Raw genomic sequence first — 10,668 nt, 5'->3', positions numbered from 1 at the left:
GATGACTGCTCCCTCCTGTGGCTGCTCCTCCTCCTACTCTCCCCCGGTGCAGCGGTCGTTGTCCTTCGATACAAGGACGTTAGCTTCCTAATCCTACCGCCCACCATCTTTGTTGAATCACCTGCAATTAAAAAGAGTAAACTAATATGCACAGATAAACAAGAAGTACTTAGAAAGAGATGCAAAATAAACAAAACGTGTGAGGAAGGCGATCGAGGTCGCTGAGGTACTCCGGCTCCGCTTCGACGGGCTCTTCTCTACAAAAAAAAGAAACATAAAACTGTCAATAAAAAATTTCGGCAGCACCTTCCCTGCACGGTGAGGTTTCCAAAACCTGCAAGAAAACCAACGGCACGATGGCCGACATGCACAAGATTATGTAAGGAACACCTAGCAACTGTAATCAGGATAAGCAAGGATCAGGGATTACAAATTCAGGATATGTATCCCATTACTAATATATGTACACGAAGGAACACCTAGCACTGTAACAAATGTTACTGAAATCTTGAAAAGAGTGAGGTAGTGTCTAATATTTCCCCAACACATATAAGCAAGAATGTATGAGTTAGTTTAGTGACCTTTGGGAAGTTATACATTGTTCAATACACAAGGGAAATCAAAGTCCCTAATTTTTATCCTTTATTTCTAGGAGACAAACATGCATAGGAATGTACAGTAACCCTAACCCTAGATCCCTAAATTACAAAACCTAACCAAGACATCTTAATCTATATATGCATCCACATCCATCAGGCGGAGACGGCATAGGGGCTCACCACTGCAGAATGGCGAAGCAGAGCATGACGAGCAAGGTGACCATTCAGCTCGGAGAGAGCTGCGAGGGAGTGCAGCTACTGCAGGACTGCGCTGCCACGACCGAGATGGCTGGATGCGGGTCGCCGCTGCTGCGGGGCCACGCCGTGCCCCAACGGCGTTGCTGTGGCGCCACTGCAGGAGCGCGCGAGGGCGAAGGCGCCGTTGCTTCGGCGGCCTCCTTCTTCCTCCTCCTTCTCTTCCTCCTTCCTCCTCTCCTCCTCTCCTCCTCCTCCTCTCTTTCTCCTCCTCCGGCGGGCGGCGCGGGTGGCGGCGGCGGCGCGGGCGGGGGCAGGGCTGGCGCGGGCAGGCGCGAGCGCGGGCGGCAGCAACGGCGCTGGCGCGGTCTCTTCAAATTGCGCAAAACCTCCTCAAATTTTTATCACAACCTCCACATATGATATCATGACATCTTGACAAGTTTTATGATTTTCGGACTTTGTTTGCTTTTTATAGAATTTAAAAACAACTCGACCGCGAGTTCGTGGTCATGTTTCGTGAACAAGATGTTCGAAATTGGTGGTCTCACATTATACTAAATAACATGAATATCATTTTTCCATTCATTTTTTTCATTATTCGAATAACTAGCAGTTATAATTTGAATTATCCAAGAAAATTCAATTAAATGAAATAAATTAAAGAAATATAGAAAAAAGTCTGAGAAATGTGCCACATTGGAACATGTAGTACCAGGTATTGTATGAGGACTGCAGAAAAAGTTTAGGAGGTCAAAAGTAAAAAAAATATGGTTTGCCGAGTGTCAAAAAATAACACTCGGCAAATCATCACTTTGCCGAGTGTCAGCAGAAGACACTCGGCAAAGGGTTAACGGCGGCTGTCGACCGTTAACGGCGGTGGTCCTTTGCCGGACACTCGGCAAACCTGGTCTTTGCCGAGTGTTATTGTTTGCTGAGTGCTCGGCACTCGGCAAACCACCTCTTTGCCGAGTGTCATTTGTTTGCCGAGTGCTTTCTTTATGACACTCGTTTTTTTTCTATTTTTAGTAGGGTTCAGACAATTTTTTTTATTTTTGACCCTAAAGAAAAAACTAACGAGTCACACACTAAGCATAGCAATTATATTAAAAGATTTATTAATTTTCATTAAATCTTATAGAAAGAGGGATACTTTCTTCTTTTTTTAGGGATTTTTGGAAAAACAAGGTTTGTCTTTTTTATTCTATCACTGGGCGGAATGGGAAGACATGAGCCTCTTTGCCGAGCACCCATAAAAAGCACTCGGCAAAGTCTGGGACACTCGACAAAGAAGCCGTCTCCGGTAGTGTATGAACTGTCCCCGGGGAGAACCAATCTACAAATTACAAAGCAAAATGCATAGTTTACTTAAATTAGCGCATTTTTCCAGCACAGCTCAGTGATCCGTGTTTACGTAGAGAACAAACCTGAGTGCTTGGGCACCACATGGAGGCGACCCTGGAACTGCTTGGGCACCCCATGCCCCTCAATGAGGGGAGGCGGCGTGCACACATACAAGGACGGCTTGTCGGGTCTGTACCAAGGGACGGGTGGTCCGGAAGCACCCCGGACAGCACCTGCAGCTGCCCGTGCGAGATGTTCTCTAGCGTCGGCGGTGCCACGGTCGGGACATCGCCGGAAGAAGCGGATCGCTCGGCCTTGAGCAGCGCGAGGACGGACGGATGCGGCCGGTTAACCACGCGACGCTTGGCGGCGGGGAACGCAGAGATGGCCTCGGCCGAGGGTAGCACCTCGGCCTCACGGAGGGCGAGCGCGGGGTCTTCGGACGCCGCGGGAGCATCGTCGTCGTCGCCGGCTGCCCTGTCCCCCACCGCGCCGTGGACGGCGGCGTCCTCGTCGGCGGAGTCGGAGTCGGAGGAGTGGTCGGCCACAGCGGCGGCGGCCGAGGTGGAGGGCTTGGACGGGGACGCGTCCGCGTTGCGCTTCCGCTTGCGCCATTTGAGGCGTGAATCTGGGAGTTAGGGTTACCGAGGCGGAGGCAAGCGTTAGGTCCGGCGGTAGAGATTTCAAAAGGTTTCGAGAGGGGACTGGACGCACGGACCTGAGGTCGACGAGGCCTTACGAGGCATCGTCGGCGGCGGAGGACGACGAGGCGCGCGAGAGTGACGGGGGCGTGGATGGAAGTCGGAACGAGTCGACGAGGAAGGAGGAGGGGAAGCACGTATATGGCTTGTGCAGCTCGCAGCTCGTAGATACATGGATCGTGCATATAGCAGCTTGCAGCTCTCGCACGTATTGTCATTCATCTATAATTTGGTTGCTTTCTTTCTTGTTCTTGTTTGTGTTCTTTGTTAGTCTTCTTGGCGAGGTCAACCGGATTTGTGTCTCGGTTGATAATCAGAGGAGTTGTGGTGCTAAGATTATAGGGTTCGATCTTTCGATCTGAAGCCGGATCGATGTGTCATTCTCAGCCACAACGATAGTTATCACTGCCTGACGGAAGATCGGGATCCTGTGCCCATTACTTGGTGCATAGTCGGTCAAAAAAACTAATCTCTCGCATGCTTGGCAGTTTAGGCTACGATCGGACTCGTATTGTCACGTATATGGCTTGTGCATCTCACAGCTCGTAGGTACATGGATCGTTGCATATAGCAGCTCGCAGCTCTCGCAGGTTGGACGTACACGGCTCGTGCATATAGCAGCTCGCAGCTCGGACATACACGACTCGTGTGATGGGGACGAGCTCGTCGATCGACGTCGGCATCGGTGACCCACACGAGGCTTGGAGATCCCTCTGCAGCTTTCTTCCCCGAGGTCTCAACCTCACAAGTAGCTGCAGGTCTGCTCTCTTCCCTATGTGTCTAGCAGTAGAGTAAGTTGTAGCATTTTTTAGACACGGTTCAACATTTTTCAGACATGGTAGGTTATTATTATATTTGGACACGGATGACACCGTTTGGCAAGTTTAGGGACTTGCTGTGACCACCTTGAAAATTGAGGGGTTGAGATGACACCGTCGACCAAGTTTAGGAACATGCGGTGATCATTTTGAAAGTTCAGAGACTTGGATGACACAATCTGCCAAGTTTAGGGGACCCACATATATCATTTTAGAAGTTCAGGGATCTGGATGACACCGCCGGCCAAGTTCAAAGACCGGCGGTGAATTTTGCTCTTTCTTCTTTGGATAATTCGAATCACTTTAATTGATTTGAATCAGAAATAAGATCAGCCCTATATTATCTCAAAAGAAAAATCGCCACCGTCCCTCGTCGTCGGTCTCTTGTGGCCACTATGTGTGAGACCATGAGTTATAGATAACCTGACCCGATAAGATTCTGTGTATAAGTGAAGTCTTGATTACTACTCCATCCATTCAAAACTATAAGTCATTCCAATTTTTTTAAAGAGTCAAAGTATCATCTTAAGTTTGACCAATTTTATATAAATAAAATAATGACATTTATGATTCATTAGATTCTTCATTAATTATATTTTCATAATATATCTATTTGATGTCATAAATCTTTGTAATTCTCTCTATAATTTTGGTCATACTTAAGATGCTTTGACTCTACAAGAAAGTTAGAATGACTTATAATTTAGAATAGATGGACTACAAGACAATATACAAGAAAAGAAAAAAAAATAACCTTCCTATGTTTGAATGCAAAACATTTTTAGATTTTTAAAAAGATACCTTGGTTTTCTAAAATACTTTGGTATGATTTTCAGAGCGTTATGTAATGTTTGGATGCAATAATTTTTATGGTTTTGAAAACCATAATACTACAACATCTTTTAGGGTCTACATCTTTGTTGACATGCCTATTCTATAGCTGCAATTCACTCCTACATGCGAAATGTTATATATACATGTAACCTTCCACCTAACTGATTTTCAATTTTATGGTTTATATAGTGGCTGTTTTATAAACACATGCATGTTATTCAAGATTGGTTAACTGATGCGAATAAAATAGTTTTGAGACCATGGGGGTGGATTGGTGTCTTCAACTACTACTGCAGCCTACTATATATAGAGTAATAGCTAGTGGTTAGTCAAGTTAGCGTCAACAAACTTGCCTTTTATACGCTATTGATTTGCAAATTTCTGCAGGAGCATATTACGTGGCATATAGAAACATCATTAACCAAACTTCAGTTAGGTCGTAGGATCTTTTATACACCTACCTGACATCGAGCATTCGCTATTCATATTTATGACTACTTTTTTTATTTAATTAGTGGCAACCAACATATATTCTAAATAATAAGATATTTTAGTTTTTTAGATATATATAATTTTTACTTTGCACTTAGATATAAACTATGATTAGATACATAGTAAAAATAATATATAGAAAAGTCAAAATGTCTAATAATTTGAAACAGATGGAAATATCAGTTTATAATGTTTTTCCAAATAAGCCTAAGATTATCCACCAGCCATCCAGTGAAAGGTACATCATTTAAATCAAGCTTCATATGGTGTACAGTCATATCAAGTTGTTCACAGAGCTTAAGGGCATGTATGGTTAGTAGTCCCCCATCTTAGTCTCATTTAGTCCCTAAATTGTCCAAACATGGGGACTAAAAGAGGGGCTAAAATGGTTTAGTCCTGCAGTCCCTTGAGGGGTGGGTATTTGAGACTACAAGACCAAAAGGACAGCCCATGCCTCCCTCCTCTCTCTCCTCCTCCCTCGCGCGACTGCAAGATCCAGCGTCGTGGCTCTCTCTCCTCCCCTGCGGGCGCCCACACCAGCCACGCCCGCCTCAATGGTCTGCACGCCGTGCCGCACCCGCCTCAGGCCGCCGCAGCCTCCTTCTCCGCCACCGCAAGATCCCTCGCTCGCCTGAAAGGAGTCCACCGCGAGATCAAAGCACAACAGAGCAAATATGGTACGAGCATGGGCGCAAGCCACAGGGGCGGGGGCGCAAGGAAGGAAGCCATCCGGGATGGGGAAGGAGGAGTTGGACTATAGACATTTTGGTCTTTGTTCAGCAACTTTAATGACTTTTAGTCCCTTGAACCAAATAGGGTTAGTCCCTTGAACCAAACAGACCCTAAAAAGATCAGAAAAAAGATTGCATAGGGGTTTGTCATAAATCCAGGCATCCATCAAAGGTTGTCTTGCCATCTCTGAGTTTCGCTTGTCCTACCCTGGAGTTATATGTCTCTAATTTTCAGGAGGCCTGACGACATGGCTGAATCAGTTTGCCTGTGACTCACAACACAAATATATTCGCCATTAAGATATTTGACGCGAACGATTTGTTGCCAAAGCCCATCCTCATTATCTAGCTTCCACCACCACTTGCAGAGCAAGCTAATGTTCATTTTCCTAATATCCTTAATACCAAGCCCACCTTTTTTCTTATGTTTACAAATTTTTGTCCATTTGATCAGATAATATTTCTTCCTAGTACCCTCTCCCTACCAGAAGAAACTTCTTCTAATTTTGTCCAATCTAGAAACAATGGTTTTAGGTAGAAGGTAAATGGACATATGGTATATGGGAGCATTGTTTAAGCTGGAATTAATCAAAGTTGATCTACCAGCTACGGACATAGTCCCACCTATCCATGTGTCTTTGGCACTTTTCTCAACTAAATTTGCTTTGTCCATAACTAATTAGCTCCTCTATTTATTTACTACAGCAACCATCCTGGCTTCTGGTGCCCACCACTGAAACACACGTCTCTTCCCGCCTATAAATACATGGTCTGTTTCTCTGTAGGATCTCAAAGCTACCCGTACTACTCCACTACCTAACATCCAGCAAGTAGCCTTTAACCCTGCAAGGCATAGTACATCTCATCAGAGAAACTCACAGATAGACCGACACGGACCACACTGCCTGCACATTCGAAGATGATAGGTGAACTGGATTCAGATATTGTACGCTACTTCAGAGGCAAGAGCATCCTGATCACTGGTTCAACGGGCTTCCTGGGGAAAGGTACGGTACCTCTTCATGCATGAACTCGTCCAGCTAGTACTCCTTAATTTCAGTGTGTGCACGCAGTGTGTCTGCACAATGCATGCATGGTTGATCATCTCAGTGGGGATGCTTGCTTGCTGCCTTTTGGTCTCTTCGTAGTTCTTGTGGAGAAGATACTGAGGGTTCAGCCGGATGTCAAGAAGCTCTTCCTCCTTATTCGAGGCCGCCGATGTCGAGTCTGCAAAGCAGAGGCTTGAGAATAAGGTGAACACAAAATATTTCTCTATTCTTCCTTCCATCTTAGTTTCTGAAGTTGTATCCAATGGCCCACTCTGAACTTTTTCCATCACATGCACATATGTTTATGGAAACCATTTCTACAAAAAAAAAAGGCAGACTGAGTGCCGGAGGCTCCCACAAACCATTTCTACATAAAAGAACAGAACAATCATTTTTTCCGAAGTGTCGTCAAGAGCTTTGCTGAAATATATTAGTAGGAGAAATAAAAATTATACAGAAAAGTTACATACCCCAAGCAAAAAAAAAAAAAAGACAACCAACAACAGACCACTATCATGGAAAAAACTTGCTCCGACAACAGAGGAAAATTGTGTATGAATATTTTAAGTATGCAAATTTGATGTCCTCTCTATCTTTACTACTGTGATCGTGCATATCTAGCAATGAACAACTCATGCAAGATGCATGCGCCACCCAAATCTTGCTCACCCAATATTAATAAAGGAAAGAAGAGTACATTACACACATTTGTTCTTTTATCTGAAGAGCAATTAAACGATTTGTTTTGTAGCTATGTCTAGCCATCCATTACCCTGCCTATCACCCATTCAGCAAAATATGGCCTCCAATCCGACTTCAATTTAAGATGACCTGTTGTCAAGCAGAAATACGTAACTGTGTGGCTATACTGTGCAGTAACGATCATCAATTACATAATGACAAGAACAATATACTTCAGTATGTTCTCTACTCGTGCAAATATGCAACGAAAGCAGAAAAGATCCCTTTAGTAGAAGAAGACAATGAGTGGTCCTAAGAGGTGGCAGTTGCGGCAAAAGCTTTTGATAAATGAATAGGCATAGCACTGATATGGAAGTAAGAGACAAAGTGATCCCTTGCAATAGCTGAGGGGGACCGAGTTCTTAATAAGTGGAGCGAAATCTGAAAATAATCTTGCACGGCCCCAACTCTGCAGGTTTGATGAGTCAGAATGTGTCCTGATGGATTTGCTAGCTGCATTCAATCTGAAATATGTTTTCTTCTGACAAAATTTGAATGTTTGAAGCAAGACTTAAAGTACTATATACCTATTAACTGTTGCGTTTCACTAAATAATTTCGGTCTTATGGTAATCTTTCAATGCAAACTCTGTTTTTTTAACGGAATATGCAAACTCTGTTTCGTTATCGCTAGGTGACAGGAAGGGAGATCTTTCAAATTTTGAAAGAAAAGCATGGCAATGGGTTTGAAAGTTTCATCCAAGAAAAAGTATGCCCTTTGCCAGGAGACGTCATGTATGAGAACTTGGGCCTAGGCCCTGCCAAACTGAGAGAACTATGCAAAGAAATAGACATCATTGTCAACGGAGCTGCGACTACAAATTTCTATGAAAGGTCAGAGCTTATTTCTGTTAACATATTATATCAGATGGCATATTGTGGAAGCATTTGGTTAATTATTTGGCCAAACTCCAGGTATGATGTAGCTTTCGATACAAATGTCATGGGAGCCAAGCACATATGTGAGTTTGCAAAGAGGTGCAGTAACCTCAAGATGCTGCTACATGTTTCAACAGGTAGGAAGCAACAGTCCCGTGTTCCATGTGTGGCCAAATCTGGACCATCCATTTTCTTCAATTAAGGGGTATAATATAAGTATCACTAAAAGAATTATTAGCAATCTGAATCCATATAATTACATTATTCGTTGAGCAGCTTATGTAGCCGGTGAACAAGAAGGGATAGTGATAGAGAAGCCATTCCATTTGGGTGAAACTCTAAGGGAAGGGACACACCTGGACATCGAATCCGAACTAAATCTGATAAAAGAGACCAGGAGAGAACTGAAAGCCAACCCTTGTTCAGAAAAGGCTGAGAGAAGAACCATGAAGGAGCTTGGCCTCAAGAGGTGAGTGAGAACTAGAGAACTCATTGCTAGAAAAGTACATCTGTCCTGTTTATGCATCTTAATTTGCTGCTACCTACTAATACTGTCCAAATAATCACAAGCACATGACATGTCTCTGTCAATGATGAAGGGCAAGGGAGTTCGGGTGGCCAAACACCTATGTGTTCACCAAAGCGATGGGGGAGATGCTGCTGGGGCACCTTCGAGGAGATCTCCCGGTCGTCATCGTCCGGCCTAGCATCATAACCAGCATCCTGAACGAGCCGTTGCCTGGATGGATGGAAGGGATCAGGTACGTACGTGGCCAAAAAGACAGCAAGTTCACCAGTTGCAGACATCCAATAATTCTCCATTAATTTTGTTGATTTCTTCATTGGCTCATGCATGCATGCCTCATGGCAGCATATATGCAGTATGATGCACAATTGCACAATGAAAATGTTCACCTTCTGCAGGACAATTGACTCGTTCATCGTCGGTTACGCCAAGCAGGCTTTGTCAATCTTCTTAGTTGATCTCAACTTGATAATGGACGTGGTGAGTTTCGAAATTAAACACAGATCAAATTTAGAGAAGGGTTTTTGCTACGATACTCCAAAATGATTGAGCCGTCCATTAATTACAGGGTTTTGCTACGATACTAACCGGCAGGGGACGCGCTGTTGCTCCTACATACGTTTCTCTGACACAGATTCCGGGGGACATGGTGGTGAACGGCATGATGGTGGCCATGGCGGCACACTCGGAGGAGCAGGCGCAGCAGCTGAGCATCTACCACCTGACGTCGTCGACGCGGCAGCCGGCGCCCTACGCCGTCCTCGCGGAGTCGCTCCAGCGCTACTTCCTCCACAACCCGCCGCGCTCCGGCGGGAAGAACAGCGGCGAGCCCGTGCAGCCGCCTAGCAGGATGCGCTTCTTTCGCACCCTCCCCAGGTTCCGCGCCTACATGGCCGTCAACTTCAGGCTTCCCCTCGAGGTCCTTCGCCTGCTGAACATTGCCGTGTGCGGCGCTTTCTCCCGGCGCCACGACGAGCTCAGCCGCACGTACAGATACGTCATGCATATTGCAGAGCTGTATGCGCCATACTCCTTGTTCAAAGGATGGTAAGGAATTGAACCAGCCGATCAAAGCCTTCTCCTTCTTTACATTTTCTGCATTTTGGGATGCATGCATGGCCGCTGACGACGTACCGGTCTTTGGGTTTGGTCGAAATGAAGCTTCGATGACTCCAACACGGCGAGGCTGAGGGCGGCGATGATGGCAAACAACAACGGGCAAGACAGGAAATATGACGGCTTTGGTTTCGATCCCAAGTGCATAGACTGGGACGACTACTTCTACAGGGTTCACATCCCCGGTGTTATCAAGTACCTGTGTGATTAGTACTTTGTAGAGAGAGAGAGAGAGAGACACACATGTATCTCGTGTGTTTTAATACACAAGTACTGCGTATGTCAGTGTGCGGGTGTTGTGCTGAAAATGTTACTAAGCCAGAGTCTAGAGAGCTGCATTTTTCAGATTCTTTCCCTATTATATTTTTCATTGTAACATTTGGATGTTTTTAAATGGAAATATTTTAAGAAAAAAATATTTGTTTGATTGTGTATTGGCCTCTCTCTCTCCCCCCTGGCTAGCAACTGTATTCATTGACAGAAATTCTATTTAGCTATCATCAATAAATTACATATTAAAGCTATTGTTGTCCCTCTTCCTTTCTCCGCACTCCTATCCCACTATTCTGCAACTGTTGGTGATGCCAAATCAAGGTACCTTTCAATCTTTTCTCTTGGTTGGTGAGTCGCACTACTAATGAATA

At 44.8% G+C, this 10,668-nt stretch overlaps 1 protein-coding gene and 1 pseudogene across 1 annotated transcript; one reads left to right on the top strand and one right to left on the bottom strand.

Moving 5' to 3' along the window:
* Nucleotides 1-854: 854 nt before the first annotated feature.
* LOC136487891 (SWI/SNF complex subunit SWI3C homolog) lies at nt 855-2,969 on the bottom strand. Its single transcript, XM_066484988.1, has 3 exons — nt 2,857-2,969; nt 2,335-2,766; nt 855-1,165 (listed from the first exon to the last, which is right to left on the bottom strand). Exons 1-3 carry the CDS (start codon nt 2,882-2,884, stop codon nt 855-857), a joined length of 771 nt encoding a protein of 256 aa, XP_066341085.1. The 5' UTR covers nt 2,885-2,969.
* Nucleotides 2,970-6,524: 3,555 nt separating this feature from the next.
* On the top strand, nt 6,525-10,369 carry LOC136487534 (fatty acyl-CoA reductase 1-like; annotated as a pseudogene).
* The last annotated feature ends 299 nt before the right edge of the window (nt 10,370-10,668 follow it).

The sequence above is a fragment of the Miscanthus floridulus genome, chromosome 10, assembly GCF_019320115.1.
Source record: "Miscanthus floridulus cultivar M001 chromosome 10, ASM1932011v1, whole genome shotgun sequence".
Taxonomy (NCBI): Eukaryota; Viridiplantae; Streptophyta; class Magnoliopsida; order Poales; family Poaceae; genus Miscanthus; species Miscanthus floridulus.
This window is presented reverse-complemented; position numbering and strand designations above follow the sequence as displayed.

Coding starts and splice junctions, on each gene's coding strand:
- LOC136487891 (XM_066484988.1), bottom strand. CDS start 2,884: ATGCCTCGTAAGGCCTCGTCGACCTCAG. Junction 2,767..2,856: donor TAAGGCCTCGTCGACCTCAG/GTCCGTGCGTCC, acceptor CCTAACTCCCAG/ATTCACGCCTCAAATGGCGC. Junction 1,166..2,334: donor TCCGGACCACCCGTCCCTTG/GTACAGACCCGA, acceptor CGCAATTTGAAG/AGACCGCGCCAGCGCCGTTG.